General features: G+C 42.9%; 1 protein-coding gene and 1 non-coding gene across 3 annotated transcripts in view; one reads left to right on the top strand and one right to left on the bottom strand.

Annotated features, from left to right (window-relative positions):
* The first annotated feature begins 7,229 nt into the window (after positions 1-7,229).
* RFWD3 (ring finger and WD repeat domain 3) overlaps positions 7,230-23,924 on the top strand; it is a 41,043-nt gene continuing 24,348 nt past the window's right edge. Inside the window, exons 1-2 of one of the 2 annotated variants that reach the window (XM_069456719.1) lie at positions 7,230-7,294; positions 14,280-14,811. In XM_069456719.1, coding sequence (XP_069312820.1) covers positions 14,282-14,811 — 530 coding nt within the window. In that variant the 5' untranslated portion in view covers positions 7,230-7,294; positions 14,280-14,281. Of the gene's footprint in view, positions 7,300-14,279; positions 14,812-23,924 lie in introns of both variants that reach the window. The other variant, XM_069456718.1, reaches the window with a different exon arrangement.
* Positions 11,881-12,050, bottom strand: LOC138374052 (small nucleolar RNA SNORA81). The gene has a single exon (XR_011231329.1). It is a non-coding gene; the product is annotated as a small nucleolar RNA SNORA81 (small nucleolar RNA).

The following is a 23,924-nucleotide window of genomic DNA, read 5'->3' as shown; positions in this document are numbered from 1 at the left end:
AATTTATTTTTTCACGTAGAATGGGATCCCAGTGTTTCCAGAGCTTTGTGTTATGTCAGAAGAAGCTAGAACTTTGGATTTTTCTTTGAGTTGTCCCTATTTATTTATTTATTTATTCATTCATTTAATCATTTATGACAGGGTATTGAGACATTGCCCAGGCTGGTCTCCAACTTCTGGACTCAAGTGTTCCTATCGCCTCAGCCTCCTGAGTAGCCAGGATCACAGGTGTGCCATTGTGCCCAGCTCCCTAGTTTTAAAGGTTGGCATCTCATCAACAATTTTTTTTTTTTTTTTGAGACAGAGTCTCACTCTGTTGCCCGGGCTAGAGTGCTGTGGCATCAGCCTAGCTAACAGCAACCTCAAACTCCTGGGCTCAAGCAATCCTTCTGCCTCAGCCTCCTGAGTAGCTGGGACTACAGGCATGCACCACCATGCCTGGCTAATTTTTTTTTTCTATATATTTTTAGCTGTCCAGATCATTTCTTTCTATTTTTAGTAGAGATGGGGTCTCGCTTTTGCTCAGGCTGGTCTCGAACTCCTGACCTCGAGCTATTCTCCCACCTCAGCCTCCCAGAGTGCTAGGATTACAGGCGTGAGCCACCGCACCCAGCCCAACAATTGTTTTAATGCTGATAAGACAAACAAAATATGTTAGCATAGGAGCTGCCAGATTTTAATCCCTGCCAGACTTAAACACATGTTTCTGGCATGTGGCCCATTAGTTCTGAATTGTTTATACATTTGCTTATAGTGTTTGCTTTGCCTAGGATATACTAACTCCTACCTCTACAGGTTGCATTTTTTTTCCAGAACTCTTCTCAAATTATTCAACAGCAAATGTGCTAGACGTTGTTCTAATCACTGAGAAGACAGCAATAAACAAAATATGTCTGGACCTTATATTCTAGTAGTCAGCTCTGATGAATAAAATGATGGCTGATTTCTATTTTTTTATCTTTTACTTATCCTTGATTTCTTTTTTTAACCTAGAACATATTTTTTTATAAATAAAAAAATGCAGAAGAATATACATTGGCAGGTTCAACATTTGACAATTCTTTTCTAGAGTTTATTGTTAGTTATTACTATGTTCATCTTTAAAATCATTTGTTCTCTTTACTGTATGAGTTACAATGAAAATTCTCCCCTGTAGAGGAAGCCTTCACACTCTGGAAGACCCACAGATAGAAGTGGATTTACCATGAAACTAATAAAGCTTGATCCTCAGAGGCTCTCACTTGCGCAGGATGCCTTTCAGTGGCCCTGTACCTAATTTTTTCACGGTACTTATTTATGAAAATTTTCAAATACACAGAAAAGTTGGTAAAATTGTACTCTGAACAACCATATACCCACCACCTAAATTCTACACCTAACAATTTACTATATTCGTTTTATCACATACCTATGCCTCTTTCTATCCATTAATTCATCCTAATTTTTTACACATTTAAAATAAAATTGCAAACATCAGTAAACTTCATTCCTAAACACTTTAGCATTTAAACCATTAACTGGAGTCAATTCCTGTTTGTTTTTTTTTTAAGGGAGGTGGAAAGGTAAATTTTCCATTTTGTAAAAACCACACATCTTATACCATTTGATGAGTTTTGACAAATGCATACATATGAGTAATCCAAACCCTTATCAAGATAATGAATATTATCATCACACCAGAATGTTTTGTTATGCCCAATTAATCTCTCCCCTCACTCCTTTACAATTCTGATTTTTAGTGCATTTTTAAGGTATAATTGATACATCGTAAACTACAAGTATTTAAAGTGTGCAATTTGGTAAGATTTGACATATGTATACACCCATGAAACCATAACCACAATCAAGATAATGAACATATCCATCCACCCGCAAATTTCCTCAGGCCCCTTTACAATCATTCTCTCCCCCTCACTCTTCCCTCTAGCAATCAGTGACCTGCTTTCTTTTTGCTTTGCTTTTCTTTTTTAATAACCATGGCCTGACGATGACCTGCTTTCTGTCTCTAGAGATTAGCTTGCATTTTAAAGTTTTATATAAATGAAATCATATGGTATGTAAAACATTTGCCTTCTTTCACTCAGTATATAATTGTTTTGATATTCATCCATGTAGTTGCATATATTCATAATTTATTCATTTTTAATGTTGAAAGGCATTCCAATATATGGATTTAATATAATTTCTTTATCCATTCACCTCTTGATGGGCCTTTTTTATTTTTTTTTTGAGACAGAGTCTCACTCTCTTGCCCAGGCTAGAGTGAGTGCCGTGGCGTCAGCCTAACCCACAGCAACCTCAAACTCCTGGGCTCAAGTGATCCTTCTGCCTCAGCCTCCCGAGTAGCTGGGACCACAGGCATGTGCCACCATGCCCGGCTAATTTTTTCTATATATATTTTTAGCTGTCCATATAATTTCTTTCTATTTTTAGTAGAGACAGGGTCTCGCTCTTGCTCAGGCTGGTCTCGAACTCCTGACCTCGAGTGATTCTCCCTCCTCAGCCTCCCAGAGTGCTAGGATTACAGGCGTGAGCCACCTTGACTGGCCTCTTGATGAACATTTGAATTGTTTATAATTTTTGACCATTAAGGCTGCTATGAACTTTATCTTTTTTTTTTTTTTTTTTTTCTTTTTTTGACACAGAGTCTTGCTCTGTTCCCTGGGCTAGAGTGCTATGGCATCAGCCTAGCTCATACTCACAGCAACCTCAAACTTCTGGGATCAAGTCATCCTCCTGCCTCAGCCTCCCAAGTGGCTGGGAATACAGGCAAGCACGACCACACCCTGTTAAGTTTTTTCTTTTCCTTTCTTTTCTTTTTTTCAGTAGAGACGAGGGTCTCACTCTTGCTCAGGCTGGTCTCGAACTCCCAAGCTCAAGCCATCTTCCCGCCTCAGCCTCCCAGAGTGATAGGATTACAGGCATGAACCACCTCGCCCAGCCTAATAACTGCTTTAAAATCCTTGTTGGCTGGGCATGTATAACTTTTGTAAGTTGGAGACAAGACAATAAATTTCTAGCTTGTGTGTTTATTTTTTCCCCTCCTAGCTATAAATTTGGGCATGAAGGAAACCAGAATATGATACCTTGAAATATGCTTCTTTGACATAAAATTATTTTTGTGCTGAAGCCAATTAAGAAACAGCAGAGGAAGAGCTCTCTTTACCCCCTTTTCTGTCGAAAGACAGGATATAAATTACCAGAGTAATCTGCAAACAAACTTTGCTCCATTCATTTCTTCCCATAAATTTAACTTCCATTTTTTCCCACCTATGGAAGCCCAAAATTGCTTTCCTTTGTCCTATCATTTCTCCACAAATGTATTGTTTTGTTGAAGATACTATACAAGCCAGAGTTCTAAGCTGTTGCTTTGAGTTACTTTTCATTGAGATTTCTCTTGTTTTATATGCACTGTACATGTTAATAAACCTGTTTTTCTTTTCTTAATCTGCTGGAGGGGAAAAATTATATTTCCTTTGACAGCCAGTAAGTGAATCTATGAATGAATATATACTTTTAAAACCATTTAGAAATATTCTGTATATTTTTAAAAGAAAAACTTGGCCAGGCGTGGTGGCTCACGCCTGTAATCCTAGCACTCAGGGAGGCTAAGGCGGGAGGATCGCTCGAGGTCAGGAGTTCGAGACAAGCCTGAGCAAGAGCGAGACCCCCGTCTCTACTAAAAAATAGAAAGAAATTAGCTGGACAACTAAAAATATGTAGAAAAAATTAGCCGGGCATGGTGGCGCCTGCCTGTAGTCCCAGCTACTCGGGAGGCTGAGGCAGAAGGATCCCTTGAGCCCAGGAGTTTGAGGTTGCTGTGGGTTAGGCTGACGCCATGGCACTCTAGCCCAGGCAACAGAGCAAGACTCTGTCAAAACAAAACAAAACAAAACAAAAAAAACCACACATAAAAGAAAAACTTTAGCAATTAAACAGTTTAATTGAGCAAAGAATGGTTCAGCAGTAGAGCAGCCCCCTAAACCAGGGTAGGTTCAGAGCGACTCTGGGGCTGCCAAGGGATAGGATAACATTTATGGACCCATAAAAGAAAGTGAGGTACAGAAACAGCTGAATTAGTTACAACTCAGTGTTCGTCTTATTTGAACATGGTTTGAACAACTGGCCGCTTGTGATTGGCTTAAACAGTGTGATTGGTACAAGAGTAGGTGACAGGTTACAGTTCACTACCGATGGAGGGACGTTTCAGCCAAACTTAAAATATGTAAGGAGGCAACTTTGGGCTAAATTTAATGTAACAACACTTTTCACTTGGTAGACTTTGTGTTGTCCAAATTTCTTTTACCATGTGATGTATTACCTACTAGGTTTTTTTTAATTCCCACAAGCCAGGGATATTAGTTTTTAACTAAAATTTTTCTTCAAAGAATTACTCAGTATTTGATGATGCTGTACCTGTGTATTCATTAGCATGGAAAGCAATTCAAGATGTATATAAGTTTAAACACCATCTCATCTATACCTAAACAGATGAAGATTTTACACAAACTTAGTGACTTCTCTGGCTAGAGACAATTTTTCTTTTTTGCTTCTCTGTAGTGTCTAATTTTCCGGAATTAAATATGCAATACTTATGTAATAACGGGAATCACTCAAAACTTTTTTCATTCTATTCAATGATATTAATATATCCATTTGCTTATAGAAGAAAATACCTAGGCGGGAAGATCATTTGAGGGCAGGAGTTTGAGACTAGCCTGGACAACATAGGGAGACCCTGTCTCCACAAAAAATTTAAAAATTAGTGGGGCGTGAGCTGTGATGGCGCCACTGCCGTCCCGCCTGGGCAACAGAGCAAGAAGCGAGGCCTTGTCTCTAAAAAAAGAAAAAAAAGAGAAAAGGAAAAAGAGAAAGGAAAGGAAGGAAGGAAGAGGAAAGAAAGAAGGAAAAGAAAGGAAGGAAGGAACGGAAGGAAGAAAATTCCTTTCTCTTCTATAGCTCAGGGGCAGCTTCCGTAAATGTCAGGAAAAATACAAGTGTTAATACTGGCTTTGGTGACAGGTTTGGAGGAGAAAAATATAGGAAAGTCAACATTTGGGTTATCTATGAGGGGATTATTTTTTTCTTTAAAAAAAAAAAAAAAAAAAAGACCCGCGGGCGCGCACGCAACGCACACGCGAAAGCCCTCGCGGCAGGGACGCCGGCCCAGAGCCGGAAGGCGCGGGCCACGGGAGGCGACGAGCGGCACTCGGCTCCCTCCCGCTGAAGTGACTTTGCCCAGGCACAGCTGGCAGCCGCAAGGGCGGCTGACGACACGCAGAGAGGCGGCGGGCCACGCCTCCAGGATCGCTAGAGAAGAGACTTCCCCACCGAAGGTGGGTCGCTCCCTCACGCTAGTCGTCCCGACGGGGCCCGGCGGAAGCGCTCAGGCACGCGGGCGGCGGGGGGGAGGAGGAGTACGGGGTCTGCGGTATAGGGAAGGCGCGCGCGGCAGCCCTGAGCGTTCGTGGTCAGGGCCCCGTGTCCAACCGCCTCGCTTCAGTTAGCGTACGGAAGGGGCTCACAGAGTCAGAACACGGTGGAGGCCCCCAGGGCCGACCCGCACCGTATGCCACGATCGCCCACACGACGGTGCGGTGGGACACCTCCTGTAGAGGGGAGCACAAGGCGTGCGCTCGCCGTTCAGTCCGCCACGCACGCCGTGGGGACACGAGGCAACACCCAGCCCAAGCGGCGCGGGAGGGCGCCTGTGCTTAATGCCTCCACCCCCGACGACTCCGTGGGGACACACGCAGCAGACTCTGCAGCGGCGACCGGAGGGGGGCGCCGGGAACCGGGACGCCCACCACTGCTCGGCTTTGGGCGTCCTGGGGAGCCCGGTGCGCTCCAGGGGCACCCCAAAAGGGCTACGCAGACCCAACACCCCCGCACCGAGGGGGGCACGCGACGGGGCGGCGGAAGGGTCCCTCCCCGCCCCCGCCGCGGGGATGGGTGCCCGCAAGGCAACAACCACAGGGGGCCAGCGAGGGCTGCCCGCTGCGTCAAGAGGACCAGCGACCCCCACCGACGCCAGGAAGCCGAGGGCCGGGGAGCGAGGTCGGGCCGGATTCGGCACCCTGGCGTCCCTAACAGAGCCCGCGGGCAGAACGGGAAGAGCGGCCCCATTCGCCGGGAACGTCCCGTCCCTCACCTGGCATGCGGCTAAAGGCCGCGGGAGAGCGTGACATCACCACAGCGATTCGATTATTATTATTTTTAATGGCTTAAAAAAACACGAGCTTATTATCTTACAGTTAGAAGTCTAACACAGGGCTCATTGGGGTAACATCTTCACATTAACAGGACTGCATCCCTTCCTAGAAGCCTTATAGAGAATCCTTTGCCTTGCCATTCCCAGATTTTAGAAGCTGTCCACATTCCTTGGCCCATGTCCCTCTTTATCTTCAAAGCATATTCTGACCATTCTCTGTAGTCACAGCTTTCTCCGACTTTCAATTATTTATGCTCTCCTCTGATCTCAGTTTCACAGAAAATTGACAGCTGAGTTAATAAAATTTCGGCAGAGTGCAGTCTGTGCACATCGAGTTTATTTTTAGATCTTCCTCCTAAAAGTGAGATTCCGTCTTTCAGCGAGATGCTTGAAAAATGCTTGCTGTTAAGTCATGTAACGATTGTTTAGTAGAAAGCTATTTAAGGCAGTGGTTTGAGATTGAAGAGATCGTATAGGCAAATTCTTTTCCATGAGCTCTTCAACCCCATGAGGTATATATGAACGAGATTGTCTCACATCTCTTTCCAGAAATTCTGGGGGCAGTATTTTCAAATTATTCGATTAATTGCTGGCCTTTGGATAATACAGCTCCTTCACTAAAGCATAAGGGAGAAGCAGCAGGAACCACAGTTTTGATATTTTCATCTCTATTCTGGAATGGTACAAGAAACCTCACAACTTTTTCCCGCCCGAAAGTTCAAATAAAGAGCGCTAAAAATCTTCTTCCGCTCTGCTCCTGGGGGGCTGGGAGCAAGGTGATGGGCATTGATATCTACCAATGGTACGAGGCGTCCTTGCATGTAGTCCCGCCCAGCCGTTTCGTACGATCAGCCAATGAGAGCATCGCTGTTTCAGTGACGGGGGACCCATGGAAGAAGAAGAGAGGATATTGGCTGCCCGCTGGGGCTGCTGTCCAATAGGAGCAGGCCTGGTCCGTGGCTCTGGCGGCGAGCTCGAGTGCCTCAGGAAGCGGCAGTTGGCGTCCAGGCGTTCCGAGCTGTGCTGAGGTAACTACCGAAGCTTCGGCGGCAGGCCAGCCCGGCCGCTTCCCGCTGGCTTTAGGTGAGGTGAGCGCATGGTTCTCCCCGGGCTTTTGGCTTCTAGTTGTGGGATAAGTTCCCCGGACTTGATCCCTGGGTACGGAACCCAGGGACGCCGCACAAGGTGGGCTGCAGGTGGGCTTGGAACCCGGCTGTATAACGAGGTTCGGGCCCTCTGGGCGGCCCCAACGATCTGGACTGAGTGGCCCCGAACCCCGTTCTTTCGGAATTGTTGGGGGTGGGGAGTAGGGAAGACAGGAACTCCGGGCGATTATGTAAGGGACCGAGTTTGCCGTAGCCAAGCCTGCACGGGCCACGGGCCGGAGTCGGAGGTCTCCCGGCCTGCCCCGCCCCCACCTCCCGAGAGCCTAGCTTCAAACTCCTCATCTGCGAATAATTTTTTTCACCATTGATTGCCGGTTACTTGCACCCCTTTCAAGTTAACGGAAGAACTTAATTTTTATCCCAGCAACTCTTGTGATGCAAATGCTTTTATTATCCTTGTTTTACCGGCGAATAAATTGAACAGAGAATTTAGGGAACTGGCCCGGGCGCGGTGGTGCACGCCTGTAATCCTAGCACTCTGGGAGGTTGAGGAGGGAGGATTTGCTTGAGCTCAGGAGTTGGAGTCCAGCCTGAGCAAGAGCGAGAGCCCGTCTTTATTAAGAATATAAAAATAAGCTGGGTAACTAAAAATACAAGAAAAAAAAAATTGAGCTAGGCGTGGTGGCGCACGCTTGTAGTCCCAGCTACTTGGGAGGCTGAGGCAGGAGAATCGCTTGAGCCCAGGAGTTTCAGGTTGCTAGGAGATAGGCTGATGCCACGGCACGCTATCCAGGGCGACAGAGTGAGACTGTCTCCAAAAAAAAAAAAAGTTTAGGGAACGCTTCTAAGGTCCCCCCAGGTAGTAAATGACGGAGCCAGGGATTTGAACCATGGTCTGCCTGACTCACCACTACCCTCTCTCATCCTGTTAATTAGGGGGAGGAGGGAGGTGTCGTCCCCGCCTGTTGTGGACATTGATTGAAACCTGAGTAACAAAACTTAGTAAGATGACAAATGGAAGGTTAACATTTTTTTGGCTGCCGACACTCATGGCACTCATAGAAAATGGACACTCATGGCGCTCATAGAAAATGGCGTTTGTGTAGCGTAGGACGACCAGCCCACGGTCTTTTGCTATAGGCACCTTGGGTTAGCCCACGCTGCTGGAACCCTCGCTCCAGTGCCGTTTCCTAACTTTCTGCAACGACGAAAATGTTCTGTATTTCTCCTGTCCAGTATGGTATCACACCTGCAGCGTGTGGGTTTTGTGCACTTGAAATATAACGGGTGCGACTGAGGAACTTAATTTTTAATTTTATCTAATTTAAATTTAAATAGCCGCATTTGAGTAGTGGCTCCCTAGATTTTGCTCTTTGTGGTCCATTCATGCTCTTTGTTTTCAGGAAGGCTGATTTACTTAATGTCTCTGGGGTACATCTAGAAGTAGCTTCCACCTTATGTTATTCCAAGACATAATTCTTGGGAGGCTGTCTTTGTACCCTAGAAACATGAAAAGCTTTAACATTGTTTTAGAGGCATGGTTAAGAATTTATTAGGCTTACTAGTGTACTTCCTTTCTTGGATAATACGTTATAATTGGTAGGTTCTTCTGTAGAGCTCAAATCCTACAGATGTCTTAATGAAATATATAGTATATATGGTATATAGCACCTGGTATATTTTTAGTTTGTTGTTTTTGAAATGTGTAGAGGGTACATTCAGTAGATATTTAGCGCCCGTTATGAACTTTATGCTAAGGATACAATGATGAATCGGGTTTAGATTCTGCTCTCTCCTTTCCTGCTCTAGTTAGAACCAGTTGCTCTCTAGGCATAGGATGGGAGGAAGTTTCGTTTTTTTAGTATTTAATCATGCTGAAAAGTACAGAGGATATTAAAGGAAGACTTGGCTACCTACCCACTACTCAAGTCTAAAATCTTGACCTTTGATATAATTGTTTTCAATCTTTTTAAGAAGAAAAAAATTATACAGTTGAAGCCCATGCGTATCCCTGCCCTGTCTCCTGAATTTGGTGTTGATCATGCCCAGGCGTGTTTTATGCTACTGTGTAAGTCCAGTCAGATAGTAGCATGGTTTTGCATGCTTTTTTTTGTTTGTTTTTGTTTTTTTGAGGCAGAGTCTTGCTCTGTCACCCTGGCTAGAGTGCCATGGCATCAGCCTAGCTCACAGCAACCTCAAACTCCTGGGCTCAAGCAATCCTCCTGCCTCAGCCTCCCAAGTAGTTGGGACTACAGGCATGCGCCACCATGCCCAGCTAATTTTTTCTATATATTTTTAGTTGTCCAGCTAATTTCTTTCTATTTTTTAGTAGAGACGGGGTCTCGATCTTGCTCAAGGCTGGTCTTGAACTCCTGAACTCAAAGGATCCACCCGCCTCGGCCTCCCTGAGTGCTAGGATTACAGGCGTGAGCCACTGCGCCCAGCCTGGTTTTGCATGTTTTTAAGTGTTCTAAAAATAGAATCATAGTGAATTTGTCTACAACCTGCTTTTTTCTATTCAATATGATTTTTGAAGAGAATTTACTGTTAGAGTTCTTAGTTGGAGGAGAGTTTACGGTCACATCTCGACCAGAGGTTTTGCTTTACTTTCCCTCCATTTTTTTGAGTTCTCTTTTTCTAGTATTTTAGTTAATCAGATCTACTTGTTTGATCTTCTAATTTTATTTGGCTGTCCTTTTATTCTACTTTTTGAAGAGTTCCTTGACTTTGTCTTCCAATCTTCCTTTTTTTTTTTTTTTTTTTTTTTTGAGTCAGAGTCCTGCTCTGTCACCCTGGCTAGAGTGCGGTGACATCAGCCTAGCTCACAGCAACCTCAAACTCCGGGGATCAAGCAATCCTTCTGCCTCAGCCTCCCAAGTAGCTGGGACTACAGGCATGCGCCACCATGCCCAGCTAATTTTTTCCTATATATTTTTAGTTGTCCAGCTAATTTCTTCCTATTTTTTAGTAGAGACGGGGTCTCTCTCTTGCGCAGGCTGGTTTCGAACTCCTGAAATCAAAAAAGATACACCCGCCTCGGCCTCCCAGAGTGCTAGGATTACAGGCATGAGCCACCGAGCCTGGCCTTATTTTCCGATCTTTCTGTTAAATCTTTTATTTTGGCTGGGTGCGGTGGGTGGCTCAGGCCTGTAATTCTAGCATTTTGGGAGACTGAAGCAGAAGGGAGCGTTGCTTGAGGCCAGGAGTTAGAGGCCAGCCTGAGCAACATAGTGAGACTCCCTCTCTACAAAAAATAGAAAAAATTAGCCAGGCATGGTGGTGCATGCCTATAGTCCCAGCTACTCAGGAGGCGAAGGCGGAGGGATCACTGGAGCCCAGGAGTTTGAGGTGGCAGTGTGCTATTATGATGCCACTGTACTCTAGACTGTCAACAGACCCAGACCCTGGCTCAAAAAAAAATCTTATATTGGCTGTCACATTTTTTATTTCGAAGAGCTCTTGCTTTCTGATTCATCATTTTTTCCCCCTGGCCATTCTGTTTTTGTTTTATGGATATAGTATTGGTAAAATCTGAGAATTTTAACTAGTTTCGTTTGTTAGTGTGGGGATTTTCTTTTCTTTTCTTTTCTTTTTTCTGTTTCTTGCATTGTCTTCCTTTCTTCCCTCCAAGTTTTTCCTATTTGTCTCCTTTTCTCTTTCTGTCACGTTGGGCATTTTCCTCAAATGTCAGCTGATGCTTGGCTGTTTGTTTCTGTTTTTGTTTTGAGACAGGGTCTTGCTCTGTTGCCTGCACTAGAGTGCAGTGATTTCATAGCTCACTGCAACGTTAAACTCCTGGGCTAAAGTGAAGTAATCCTCCTGCCTTGGCTTCCCAAAGTGCTAGGATTTCAGGCCTGAGCCACCACGCCTGGGCTGTTTGTTCATTTTTAAGGGGACACCTCTAGAAAGTTGATTGGAAGCCGTGTATGAGCAGCTGAGCCTTACTAACTGGTAGGCTTTTACTGTTAGGTATATGTACAGAGACCCATCCATTTTCTTTAGAGGAGTGCACAGCTATCAGTCTGTAAAGATCTTTATTTCTTGGACTGTTTTTTTTTTCCCCCCCAGAGAATGGGAAGTATATATAAACCAGAATATTGTATCCTGAATTTGTGCAGGGGAAAGAAGCTGGGGAGAAGGGTTGGGAGTGTCTTACATTCTTCAGTTTGTAGACTTTCACTTAATCACTTATTTTCACTACTATGCCACTCTCCATCCTGGTCCTAGCACTGTCTGGTTCAAACCTCCAGTTCTCTCCAGCACAGGAGGAAGAAAGTTTTGTTTGTTTTTTTGTTTTAGCTGGCTGATACTTGTTTGAGTAGGAGACAGGCTAACTACTTCATAGGCTTTAACCAACCCTCTTCTTCTCACCTCCATCTTTCAATATTGCCTTTTGTGGTACCTGGTTTCTACACTCCTGATAGTGGAAATCAGCTTGCTTCTCTCTTTTTTTTCCCTAACTTATTTATTTGTAATTTTTTACTTTTTTTCTGTATATGTTAACAGTCATTTAGTTTTCAGCTTTCATTTGTTAGAAATCCATTCTGTTAGGTCTGTCTTAAAATGTATAGCACCAAATCTTACGACAGGACACTGGATATTAAGAAAGAAGTCCACCCCAGTCTTTACAATCCAGTGCAGTTACTTTTCTTCCTGTGTGTACTCTGCCAGCATGATTACTAAAACCAAGACGTGGTACTCTTTTATTCATTACATTTTTTATCTTCTCTTATTACAACCGTTATACAAATGAGGACAGCTTGCTTCTCAATAGCACACTTCCCCCCCACTTTTTTTTTTTTTTTTTTTTTTTTTGAGACAAAATCTCACTCTGTTGTCCTGGGTAGAGTGTAGTGGTGTCATTATAGCTCAGTGCAACCACGAACTCCTGGGCTCAAGTGATCTTTTTGCCTCAGCCTCTCGTGTAGGTGGGACTACAGGTATGTGCCACCACGCCCGGCTAATTTTTCTATTTTTAGTTGAAATGGGTTCTCTCTCTTGCTCAGGCTGGTCTCGAACTCCTGAGCTCAAACCATCCTCTCACCTTGGCCTCCCAGAGTGCTAAGATTATAGGTGTGAGCCACCGCACTCTTTGCAGGCACTTGAGTTTTATATTTTCAGCTTTACTAAGTAGCTACCAGTCCCCTTTGTGGTCTTAAAAAACTGGTTTGTGTTTCTCATACTCATATTCTGTTTGCATTTGCTTGTCCTTGTGTATTTATCCTTTTTTAGACTTTTGTTGTTGTTGTCGTCGTCATCGATGGGCTTTCAGGAATGACTGGAGAGAAAAAGATAAATGTGCTTCATTTACCATGTTACTGGAACTCCCTCCCTTTATTCAGCCCCCTCCAATCTGGCCTCTGACCCCACCACTTCAGGGAAATTGCTCTTTTTTAGGTCATCTTTAATCCTCTCGTTGCTAGCTCTGGTGGCCATTCTTTCCATCAGTAGCACTTGACACTCTTAACCATTCCTTTCTTGAAACATTCTTCTTCCAAGACACCACACTCCCCCGTTTCCTTCTACGTCATAGTCTTTGTTTACTGGCTTTTCTTACTGTAACTGTTGTCCTTTTAATGTTGGTGTCTCTGGTTTTAGTCTTTGGCCCACTTCTGTCATTCTGTCTCTTCTTAGGTGGTTTAGTCTGCTACTGTGATTTTGAGAATCATGACTATTCTGAGGATTCTTAAAGCCATCTGCTCCTTCCATTTCCACTGCTACTGCTCTTGACCACTAGTCTGGACTCCTGTGATAGCCTGCGAACTGTGCCTAGCTTGCACTCTTGCTCCCCTGCAGTCCATTCCTAACACAGAAAAAACTCCTTACCAAGACTAACGAGACCTTTAATGAGAGTATCCTGCCCATCAACCAAACCATGCTTGCTAGGGACCTATGCGTTGATTTCCTTCTGAGACTTCTTGGCTTTTCATATGGCCAGCTCCTTTTACTCCTCGCCTCAGCTCAATTTTCACTCTCAGAGAGGCCTCCCCTCAAAAAAAAATTGTGTCTTAAGTGGTACCCTTTCCCCCACAAAACCATATGTCACAATCTATAATTTTCTCATTTGTTTATTGACTTATCCCACTTGCTGCAATGTAAATCCTATACAATGTCTTGTCTGTCTTTGCCTCTGAGGTGTCTGACTGCATAACAGGTGCTTAACAGGTGTTGAACTCCCATTTCCTCATAAGTCAGATGGAAATAAAAGTGCTTACCTTACTTCAAAAAATAGTGAGGGGCTAAGTTACACTGATGTGCTTTGGAAACTAGGTGGTGGTTTTCAAACTGAAGTAATGGAGTTAAAGATGGGAAACACAAAATGAAAGGGACATCTAGGTGCTTGTTAAATATTTGTTGGATGGACTAACATAATGGGATTTGGAGATGAGGAAACAAAAATAACGAAAGGGACAGGGTAAAAATTTGTTGAGCTTTTTTTGAGATTTGGAGAGATTAAATTTCTGTAATATTTTGAGTTAGTAACTGAGTTAATTTTGCAAGTGTAAAAAATGTCCTTTTTCTGCTTATCTTTTGTAACTTTTGATGCTGATAAAGATGAATATTGCCTGCTAAAATTAGATACAGCATTATAGATATTCAATTTTGGTAAATGTCCATATTCAGGCTGAGACAAAGAACTGCAAGTTGTCTGAGAGATTACTTTGAAACTTAATAGTTCAATCTGCTTGTTTTGTAGATCTTTCTATTTTGGAAGATATTACTATGATCATAGGACTTAATGTTTTCAAAGGACAAACTAAAAAACTGCTTATAAGTGGTTGTTATGGAGAAAAAAGTCAATTACCAAACACTTCTGACTTAACTAAAATCTTCTCTTTGAGGTTCTCATTTTGGCTAAGAAGGATCTCAAACAGAAATTCAGAAAGACTGTATATATATGCTCGTATCAGCTATATAGCATCTATTTCACTAATAACTTTTTACAAATACTGTTTCTCCAGTGATGGCTCATGAAACAATGGAATATGAGCTTCAGGTGCAGCTGGACCATCATGCTGCAGAACAACCAGCTCCAGCTGAAGTGGCCAGTAGCCAGGGGGTCCTGCCTCTGCTCCAGCCTGTTCCTGCTGAAGTGGCCAGCAGCCAGGGGGTCCTGCCTCTGCTCCAGCCTGTCCCTGCTGAAGTGGTCAGCAGCCAAGGGGGACCACCCCTGCTCCAGCCTGCTCCACAGGTGTTCATTGACCTGACAGAGGAAGAGGTGCTCTTAGATGAAGAGCGTGTGGAGAACATCAATCCAGGAGCTTCAGAGGAGCAAAGGCAGGGATCTGGTGCTACCCACACCATCCAAGCACGTACAGTGGACTCAATGAACAGCTTCATCAGTGGGCTGCAGACAATTCATGGCATGCTGGAATTCCTGAGACCTCAACGTTCAGGCCAAAATGTGGGGCCAGTGAGACCGAGGAGGAGGAGGAGGGAGTCTGCCTCACTGAGGACAAGAGTTGGAGGGTCTCAGAGGACAGTCAGTGCCAGGTAAATACATGTATAAGTCATGTGATTAGTGCCATACTTGGAATGATGAAACTCAGGCTCTGGTCTGAGTGCTGCCAGGGACTGGCAGCGTGACTTTTGGCAAGTCAGATAACTTTGCTGAATCCTCATTTCCTCATAAATCAGATGGAAATAAAAGTGCTTGCCTTACTTTATAAATTGAGGGGATGAGTTATACTGATGTGTTTTGAAAACTAGGTGGTAGTTTGTTGGCAACAGTTTCTCTAGAGGTTGGCTTTTCTCTCTCTTTGTTTCTTTTTCTTTTTTTAAGGGACGATGTCTCATTCTGTCACCCAGGCTGGAGTGCAATGGCATGATCATAGCTTGCTGCAGCCTCCAACTCCTAGACTCAAGTGATCCGCCTATGTCAGCCTCCCAAGTAGCTGGGACAATAGGCATGTGTCACCATACTCGACAAAATTTTTTTTTATTTTATTTTTTTTTAGAGACAGGGTGTTGCTATGTTGCCCAGGCTAGTCTCAAAAACTCCTGGCCTCAAGTGATCCTCCCACATTGGCCTCCCAAAATGCTGGGATTATAGGCATGAGCCATGGCACGCAGCCAAGGTTGGTTCTTTTTCAAATCATTTATGTCTTGTCCTCCAATAAATATTTCTTGCAAGTCCACTCCACTCACCCAAGATTCGTTGTTCACTGGCACTCCACTTAGAGGCACAATTAAATAGGTAGGCTGGATTTAGAGAAGTCTTATGAAAAGTGAAATATAAATTAATTTACATCTTAGCTAAGTAGTTAGGAAACCTTCCAGCCCTCCACCTGAGAATGTGTTGTAGAGTTGAAAATAATTTTCTTTCACAGTCTTTGGTTTGAACTTGCCTCTTAAAGGACTTAGATGTCAAGTCTTCACAGAGTTATTTATGAAGAATAGCAATTATCTATGACCTATCTGTTTTTTAACTTCTTCCTGGTTTATTTAAAATACCTCATTTCACATTTGGCTTTCTGTTTCTATAATGTTTAGAGATTTAATTCAACTCTGTATTTTATATGTGAAGGAAACTTGGACCCTGAGAGAGGGCTTTGTGCGGGTTCTCATGGCTACTGCACAGAGAAGTTAAAGCTGGTATTAGAACCTGGATCTGACTTATTTTCTACCCAGGCAGATGGAAGAAGTTTTAATAGATCCATTTGTTTTCTAACACTATGAAAATACTAAGATGATATTAAAAAGCAGTAGCTGGGTCATCTTTTCCCTATGTTTTACAAATGAGGACGCCGATAGGATAATTTGTGATTGGATTGTGATAACTCTGGAATTGGAATTGTACTCTCCTAATTCTGGATTCAGCATTCTTTTTCATGAATCCTACTGATTATTGTATCAGGGCCTACTGTTACTGTGGTTCCAGTCTCTGCAGTGCCTATCAAAGATGACAGATGCCTACTTCTGGGTTGACAAGAGGTGCAAATGCACATTACTCTGTAGTTCTAAGGTGTTAGATCATGAAGGCAGGGTAAGATTCCATACATTTGTGTCAGAGATGAAGACACCTTATAGTGCAATTTGGGGACCCCGTTGAAGTGAGAAAGTAGGCTACCTTTCCATGGCTGAGAGTCATGAGTGTGGTGTCCCCAGGAACTAGCTAAGTGCCCATAGGCCTCTTGCAGTAGTCCTCAGCCTTACTTGTTCATGCTCTTGTTGGGAGGACCCAGAGTTGATTGCTTTTAGTCTGTTGCACTGACTTGTGTTAATAAACTCAGAGTGAGGGTGACACTTGTAAACCAGATGCCAGTTCACAGAGAGAATAACCATTACAGAGACCAAATTCTCTTGTTGTCATGGTCAGCATGATATACCCAAAAGCCAAACTCTAGTCAGAAAGTTGCTTGATGTATATAGAGTCTCTGCTCAGGGAGTGAGTTATAGAATTTAGATGTTGCAAGATGTCAGTCAGGCTGTTTGGCAGCCATATGTCTGTCTCTACAAAGGGAATAAACCTTAAAGGCCAGGGACTGTGCAGTTTAGTGGAAAGAACATGGATTCTGGAGCCAGATAAATGTGGTATTAAAACTTTTTTCCCTAATACTGTGTTGTAAGCAAATTCCACACTAAATTCACACAAAAGTGTGAGCTTTCCTAGGACTGATCACTAGTAACTTCTGAATTTCTTGAGGTGAATTTCTCAATATGGTGTTTGGCATTTATTCACCTGACAGACTATTCCTGGGCCAGGTGTTGAGAGCCTGGGCCAAGGTGAGCAGCTTTTGCCTCAGACTCTGCCAAGAAGCCAAAGCTGGAGAAAGGTAAATAGTGAGCTGACCTTGCCAGCAGGCTTCTCACAGACCTCTTTGCTGTTTGTTGAGGCTACCTCATTCTGGCTGCCGGGGTCATCACTCACTCATCAAATGTGTATAGCATTCCACTATGGGAGAGAATGAACTTGCCCTGGAGATATATCGGTGAAGGACATGGAGGAGGGTACTTATTGTCATGTAGCTTATGGAGTCTGGGACTACAGAGGGCAAGAAAGAGGCAAAATGTATTATTTAATTCAGAGGTGATAAGTTCAGGGAAGGAGGAAGATTTCTTGGGGTCTAAAGCTGTGCTCCCAAAAAGAAGCCCAACACTGCCTTGTGTTGGTCTTCATAGTTCCCCTGTCCTTTGCTCCCACCTGACCTCAGAAATGCTTATTTCGCTATGTAAAAGCAATATTAAAGAGTAATTTTTTTAAAAAAAAATAGTCAATCACTTTTTTTCTATAATATCCCTAGAGATAGAGATAGTCTATCACTTTTTGACTGATTTCTATGCAGAATGCTGTTGATACAAACGTCAACAGCCTAACTTTAGCCTATTAGCCTATCTTTAATATGTACTTTATTTGATTAAATGTCCTTGTCAAATGCTGTTTTTATTCTTGTGGTAGCTATAGCTGCTGTTCACTCTGAATCTCCAAAACTAAGTCAGTAAACTTGCTTAGTGCCTTTAAAAAGAAAACCTCAGGCCGGGCGCGGTGGCTCACGCCTGTAATCCTAGCACTCTGGGAGGCCGAGGCAGGTGGATCGCTCAAGGTCAGGAGTTCAAGACCAGCCTGAGCAAGAGCGAGACCCCGTCTCTACTAAAAATAGAAAGAAATTATCTGGCCAACTAAAATATATATAGAAAAAATTAGCTGGGCATGGTGGCGCATGCCTGTAGTCCCAGCTACTCGGGAGGCTGAGGCAGTAGGATCGCTTAAGCCCAGGAGTTTGAGGTTGCTGTGAGCTAGGCTGATGCCACGGCACTCACTCTAGCCAGGACAACAAAGCGACACTCTGTCTCAAAAAAAAAAAAAAAGAAAAGAAAACCTCGGTGATGATAGCAAAAATGGCAGAGTACAGAAAATTCTCTCTATAAAAAGCAGTGAAACAACTGGCAAAAATTGTCAAAATTCAACTTTATCAGAACTCTGGAAATTAACCAAATGCTTATAGCAATCCACGGAGTGATTATTAAAGAAAGCTGAATTTCAGTGAGCTCTGGTATTCCCTTTTCCTGTCCCCTTCAACAGCTCCGTGGTAGCCCTGAAAGGCAACTGCCTGCAATCACAGTGGAAACTAGCAGCCTGGAAGGCACCAGATGGAGCAGAATGGGATTAGAACTCTTTCAAAGCCTCATTCCCAGAGAATTCTCTTTATCTGACCTATTTAATGGTTCTCTGGAAGACCCCGCTTGCAAGGCTGTCCTAACTGAGAGCTTGCCTAGTGGGAAAAACCTAAATTCTTTGCCCTGGGGCCTGCTGGAGATGGTGGATGATTAATGGGGCAAACTATAGACTAACCAAAATGTGTAAAAGATAAAGTTGTGAAATGAGATCAATTCAGTCACATCTGCAGGCTCTACTCCTAAGTCTTGTTCTCTTGCTATTTCCACTACAACTGCAATTATTTCCTCCACTGAAGTCTTGAATCTCTCAGTCATCCACGAGGGTTGCAATCAATTTCCAAATTCCTGTTGATGTGGACATTTTGGCCTCCTCCCATGAATCACAAATGTTCTTAACGGCCTCAAGAATGATGGATCCGGCCAGGCACGGTGGCTCACATCTGTAATCCTTGCACCCTGGGAGTCTGAGGCTGCAGGATCACTTGAGTTCAGGAGTTTGAGACCAGCCTGAGCAAGAGTGAGACCCCCTTCTTTACTAAAAATAGAAAAATTAGCCATCTGAGCTACTTGGGAGCCTGAGGCAGGAGGATCACTTGAACCCAGGGTTTGAGGTTGCAGTGAGCTATGATGACACCATTGCACTCTACGTGGGGAGACAGAGGTAGACTTTGTCTTAAAAAAAAAAAAAAAAAAAATGAATCCTTTTCAGAAGGTTTTTCATTTACTTTGTCCAGATCCATCAGAACAATGACTGTCTATGGCAGCTATTAGCAAGACTTGAAAGTTGAAATTACCCCTTGACACTGGGCTGCAGAATAGATGTTGTGTTAACAGGCATGGAAATAACATTAATCTCCTAAGTCTTCATCACAGCTTTTCGGTGACCAGGTGTATTGTCACTGAGCAGTAATATTTTGAAAGGAATCTTTTTCCTGAGCAATAAGTCTCAACAGTGGGCTTAAAATATTCAGTAAACAATGCTGTAAACAGATGTACTGACATTCAGACTTTGTGCTTGCACTTACAGAACACAAGCAGAATATATTTAGCATAATTCTCAAGGGCCCTAGGAGTTTCAGAATGATAAATGAGCACTGGCTTCTACTCACAGTCACCAGCTGCATTAACCCCTAACAAGAGAGTCAGCCTGTCCTTTGAAGCCTTAAAGCCAGGCATTGACTTCTCTTTAGCTATGAAAGTCCTGGATGGCATCTTCTAATAGAAGAATTTTTTATCTACATTGAAAATCTATTTAGTGTAGCCACCTTCATCAATTATTTTAGCTAGATTTTCTGGCTAACTTACTGCAGCTTCTACGTAAGCACTTTGTGTTTTTATGTTGTGGAGGTGGCATCTTTCCTTAAACCTCATGAGCCAACCTCTGCTAGCTTCCAGCATTTATTCTGCAGCTTTCTCACTGCTCACCCTTCATAGAATTGAAGAGAGTTGGGCCCTTGCTCTGGGTTAGGCTTTGGCTTAAGGGTATGTTGTGGCTGGTTTGATCGTCTGTCTGGACCACTAAAACTCTCTTCATATCAGCAATAAGGCTGTTTCACTTTATCATTAATGTTTTCACTGGGATAGCACTTTTAATTTCCTTTAAGAACTTTTCTCTTGCATTTACAACTTGGCTATTTGGTGTAAGAGGCTGCCTAGCTTTTGGCCTTTCTCACTACCGTTAATCATTTCTAGCTTTTGATTTAAAGTGACAGACATGTGACTTTTCTTTTCACTTGAACACTTACAGGCCATTGTGAAGTTATTAATTGACCAAATTTCAATATTGTTTTGTCTCAGAATAGAGAGGCCGGAGGAGAAGGGAGAGAGATGGGGCATTGGCCAGTTGGTGGAGCAGTCGACACACACATTTATTGATTCAGTTTGCTGGCTTATATTGGCATGGTTCGTAGTGTCCCCAAACAATTACAGTAGTAATATCAAAAATCACTGATCATAGATCACAATAACAGATCTAACAATAATGAAAATATTTGAAATATTGCAAGGATCACCAAAATGTGTCACAGAGACACAAAGTGAGCCCATGCTGTTGGGAAAATGGTGCTGATAGACTTGCTAGGCATAGGGCTGCTAACAAACCTTTAGTCTGCATAGAATGCGATATCTACAAAGTACAATAAAATGAGTTTTATCTGTGTACTATTGAAATAAATTGGATTAATCTGAACTAGATTGTTATAAATTAAGTTGTTAATTGTAATCCCAAGAACAACCACTAAGAATGTAATTTTAAAATATGTGGTAAAAAAATGACAAGAGGCCGAGCACGGTGGCTCACGCCTGTAATCCTAGCACTCTGGGAGGCCGAGGCGGGTGGATCATTTGAGCTTGGGAGTTCGAGACCAACCTGAGCAAGAGTGAGACCCCGTCTCTACTAAAAATAGAAAGAAATTAGCTGCACAACTAAAAATTTATATAGAAAAAATTAGCTGGGTATGGTGGCGCATGCCTGTAGTCCCACCTACTTCGGGAGGCTGAGGCAGGAAGATTGTTTGAGCCTAGGAGTTGGGGCCTGCACTGAGCTATGATCATGCCGTTGCAATCCAGCCTAAGTGACAGAGTGACAGCCTGTCTGTTAAAAAAAAAGGGAAAAAAAAATGTTTTGGAAACAGATAGTGATTATGCTAAAAACCACTTACTTTTAAATTGTGAATTTTAAGGTATGTGAATTATGTCTGAATTTCAAAAAAGAAAAACAACCTGATTGCTATTTCTCATTTCAGTTTGATAATTTAAATAACAGGTGAGTGAGAGAAGAGTCATAATCAGTTGAGGTTTATTAAACCAAAGTTTGAGGATGCACCTGGGAAAAGTACAAACCACAGAAGCATCTGTGACCTGCTTTCTGAAGAGGGATTTGGGAACTCAGTATTTAGGGAGATAGGGCATACAGAAAACATAAGGAGAAGGGAGGTAGACAGTGAGGCAAATGGTTACATTTTTGTGAGGTTCTAATTTACTGCTCAGTAAATCTACATTTTACATAAGATAAGGTGAACTTTAAAAAAGGGAGTAGAGGAAAAAGATAATTATGTGGCTGCCTCTGGGTAGGCAGAGGAGTGATCTTATTTTGTCCTTGTTCTGCATGTGTGGAGATGAGCTTGTAGTTGACATTGTCCGTGTGAATTAAGAATTTATTTAGGTTGCAGTCCTAAGGCTATAATTGGCATGAGCTTCTTTTTATAGGGGGCTATATATCCTGAAACGTTTAGGGACTGACTAGGAATTTCCCTGTAAGCAATCTGTGAGGACAGCCATCTGGAGAGTTGGGAATCTCGCTTGTGCATGAAGTTACAACACAGGGTTGTGAAATCATAGCTATTCCTTTGGAAAAAGGATGTCAGTGCTGAATGACTCAATTCCCAGGCTTAGTTCTCCTTTTGGCATAATGAGTTTGGAGAGTCTTGAGATTATACTTTTCCTTGACAAGTTCATTCACATTTCTTTTTTTGTAAGGGTGACTGTTCTATCTATTGAATTGGATGCCAGTTAATGTTTATTTTGTTATTCAGTCATCCTTTTTTTAAAATACAAAGCTCTCATTTGCCAATAAGTTAAAGCCAAACTATTAGAAATCAAAATTTTTCTGTGTGAGCAGTCTCCAACAATGTTTTTGGGTAGTAATCTATATCTTAATATCATAACTACAGTTATTAAAACTTAAAGTAGGTCATCTATCAATAATACGTAGTAATTATTAATAGCTATGTAATGTGTTTTGAAGTTTGTAATACCCTTTTGGGGGTTTTGTGTTTTTGTTTTTGTTTTTGTTTTTTTTGAGACAGAGTCTCGCTCTGTTGCCCAGGCTAGAGTGCTGTGGAGTCAGCCTAGCTCACAGCAACCTCAAACTCCTGGGCTCAAGCAATCCTTCTGCCTCAGCCTCCCGAGTAGCTGGGACTACAGGCATGCGCCACCATGCCCGGCTAATTTTTCTGTATATATTTTTAGCCGTCCATATGATTTCTTTCTATTTTTAGTAGAGACAGGTTCTCGCTCTCGCTCAGGCAGGTCTCGAACTCCTGAGCTCAAACAATCCGCCCGCCTCGGCCTCCTAGAGTGCTAGGATTACCCCTTTTGGTTTTTAATGTAGAATTTCTTTACTTTTTTTTTTTTTTTTTTTTTTTTTTTTTTTTTTTTTAATTTTTAAGGCTAGTCAAGTGAAGCAGTGGGAGTGGAGAAGGAACAAAGGAATCTATAACTGGTTGTGATGAATTAGTTGCAAACACCACTGATTCAGACCAGCCAAGAATTTCATTAATGCTATAACATAAGTGTAAGGTTTTTTGGATTGGCCAGTGCCAGAGAAAGAAAGACGAGCAGAATTGAAAGGGATATGTAAAGAGGTTTTATTTGAGCGCTCCTGGGTGAGGGTAACGAGTCCCAAGAGAGAGGGGCCCGGGCAAGGTTTCCAGGTCCCAGGAGAGCGAGAGAGAGAGAGACCTGAGAAGTCGCACCACCAGAAGTTTTGAGTAGGTTTATATATGTTTCTTAGGGCTGGGGGTGGGAGTTTCCTTGGCGGAAAAATTTATGGCGAGGAGAGCAAGGAATTTTCCGTTGCAGTTTTAGGGCAGGTATGGAGAAATAGGTGGGGCTGGTGGTATAGGTGGACTCCAGGAACTGTGACGGTAACCATCAGGTGTGGTTATTCTTTTAACTCAGCTGGGCCTAGCAGGCATTGTTCTTGGCAGGTCTCGTGGGCTTTTTCTTTTTCCATTAGGGAGGAGAGGGGTACCTGCCACCAGCCTTACAATAAGTAGGGTATGGTTTTTTATCCCGGGAATGAGGGAAAGTGAGGTATAGTAGGGGTCATAGTTAAAACTCAGCCAGCTAGAATGAATTTGGAGTGTTAAGTTTGGTCCCAGCTCTTGATAGCATACTATATTTTTATCTGAAAACAACATTAAATATTGAAAGGAAAATCCTGCTTAAAATAAGAGGTGAAGAAATGATGAAGCCAAACCTCATACAATATTCCAGAAGACATTGGTCTGGGTAGCTGCAGTAGCAGAATCCCGTGAGGCCATATTTGAGCAATAAGGCCCTTTGTCTTCTTGCCCACCCTCCCTTTTCAGTTCTCTCATACCAGCAGGCAAATTGCTGAGTCATGTCCTTTAAAAATATTGACACATGGCCATTACTGCTGAACAAGGGTGAAGTTAAAAAAATATATATATATTCACACATGGCCAAAGGCCAGTAAAAGAGAATTAACTTAGCAGAAGGATCATGCTCCCCACTGTAGGCTAGTGTAGTGATGATTGAGTGGTAAAAGATAATGTCCAGGAGGCCAGCCCCTGCTTAATCTGTTATTCTTTTTTTTTTTTTTTTTTTTTTTTTTTTTTTTTTTGAGACAGAGTCTCACTCTGTTGCCCTGGCTAGAGTGCCATGGCGTCACCTAGCTCACAGCAACCTCAAACTCCTGGGCTCAAGCAATCCTCCTGCCTCAGCCTCCCAAGTAGCTGGGACTA

Source organism: Eulemur rufifrons, chromosome 23 (genome assembly GCF_041146395.1).
Source record: "Eulemur rufifrons isolate Redbay chromosome 23, OSU_ERuf_1, whole genome shotgun sequence".
Lineage (NCBI taxonomy): Eukaryota > Metazoa > Chordata > Mammalia > Primates > Lemuridae > Eulemur > Eulemur rufifrons.
The sequence above is the reverse complement of the archived record's forward strand: the minus strand, read 5'-3'. Positions and strand labels throughout refer to the sequence as shown.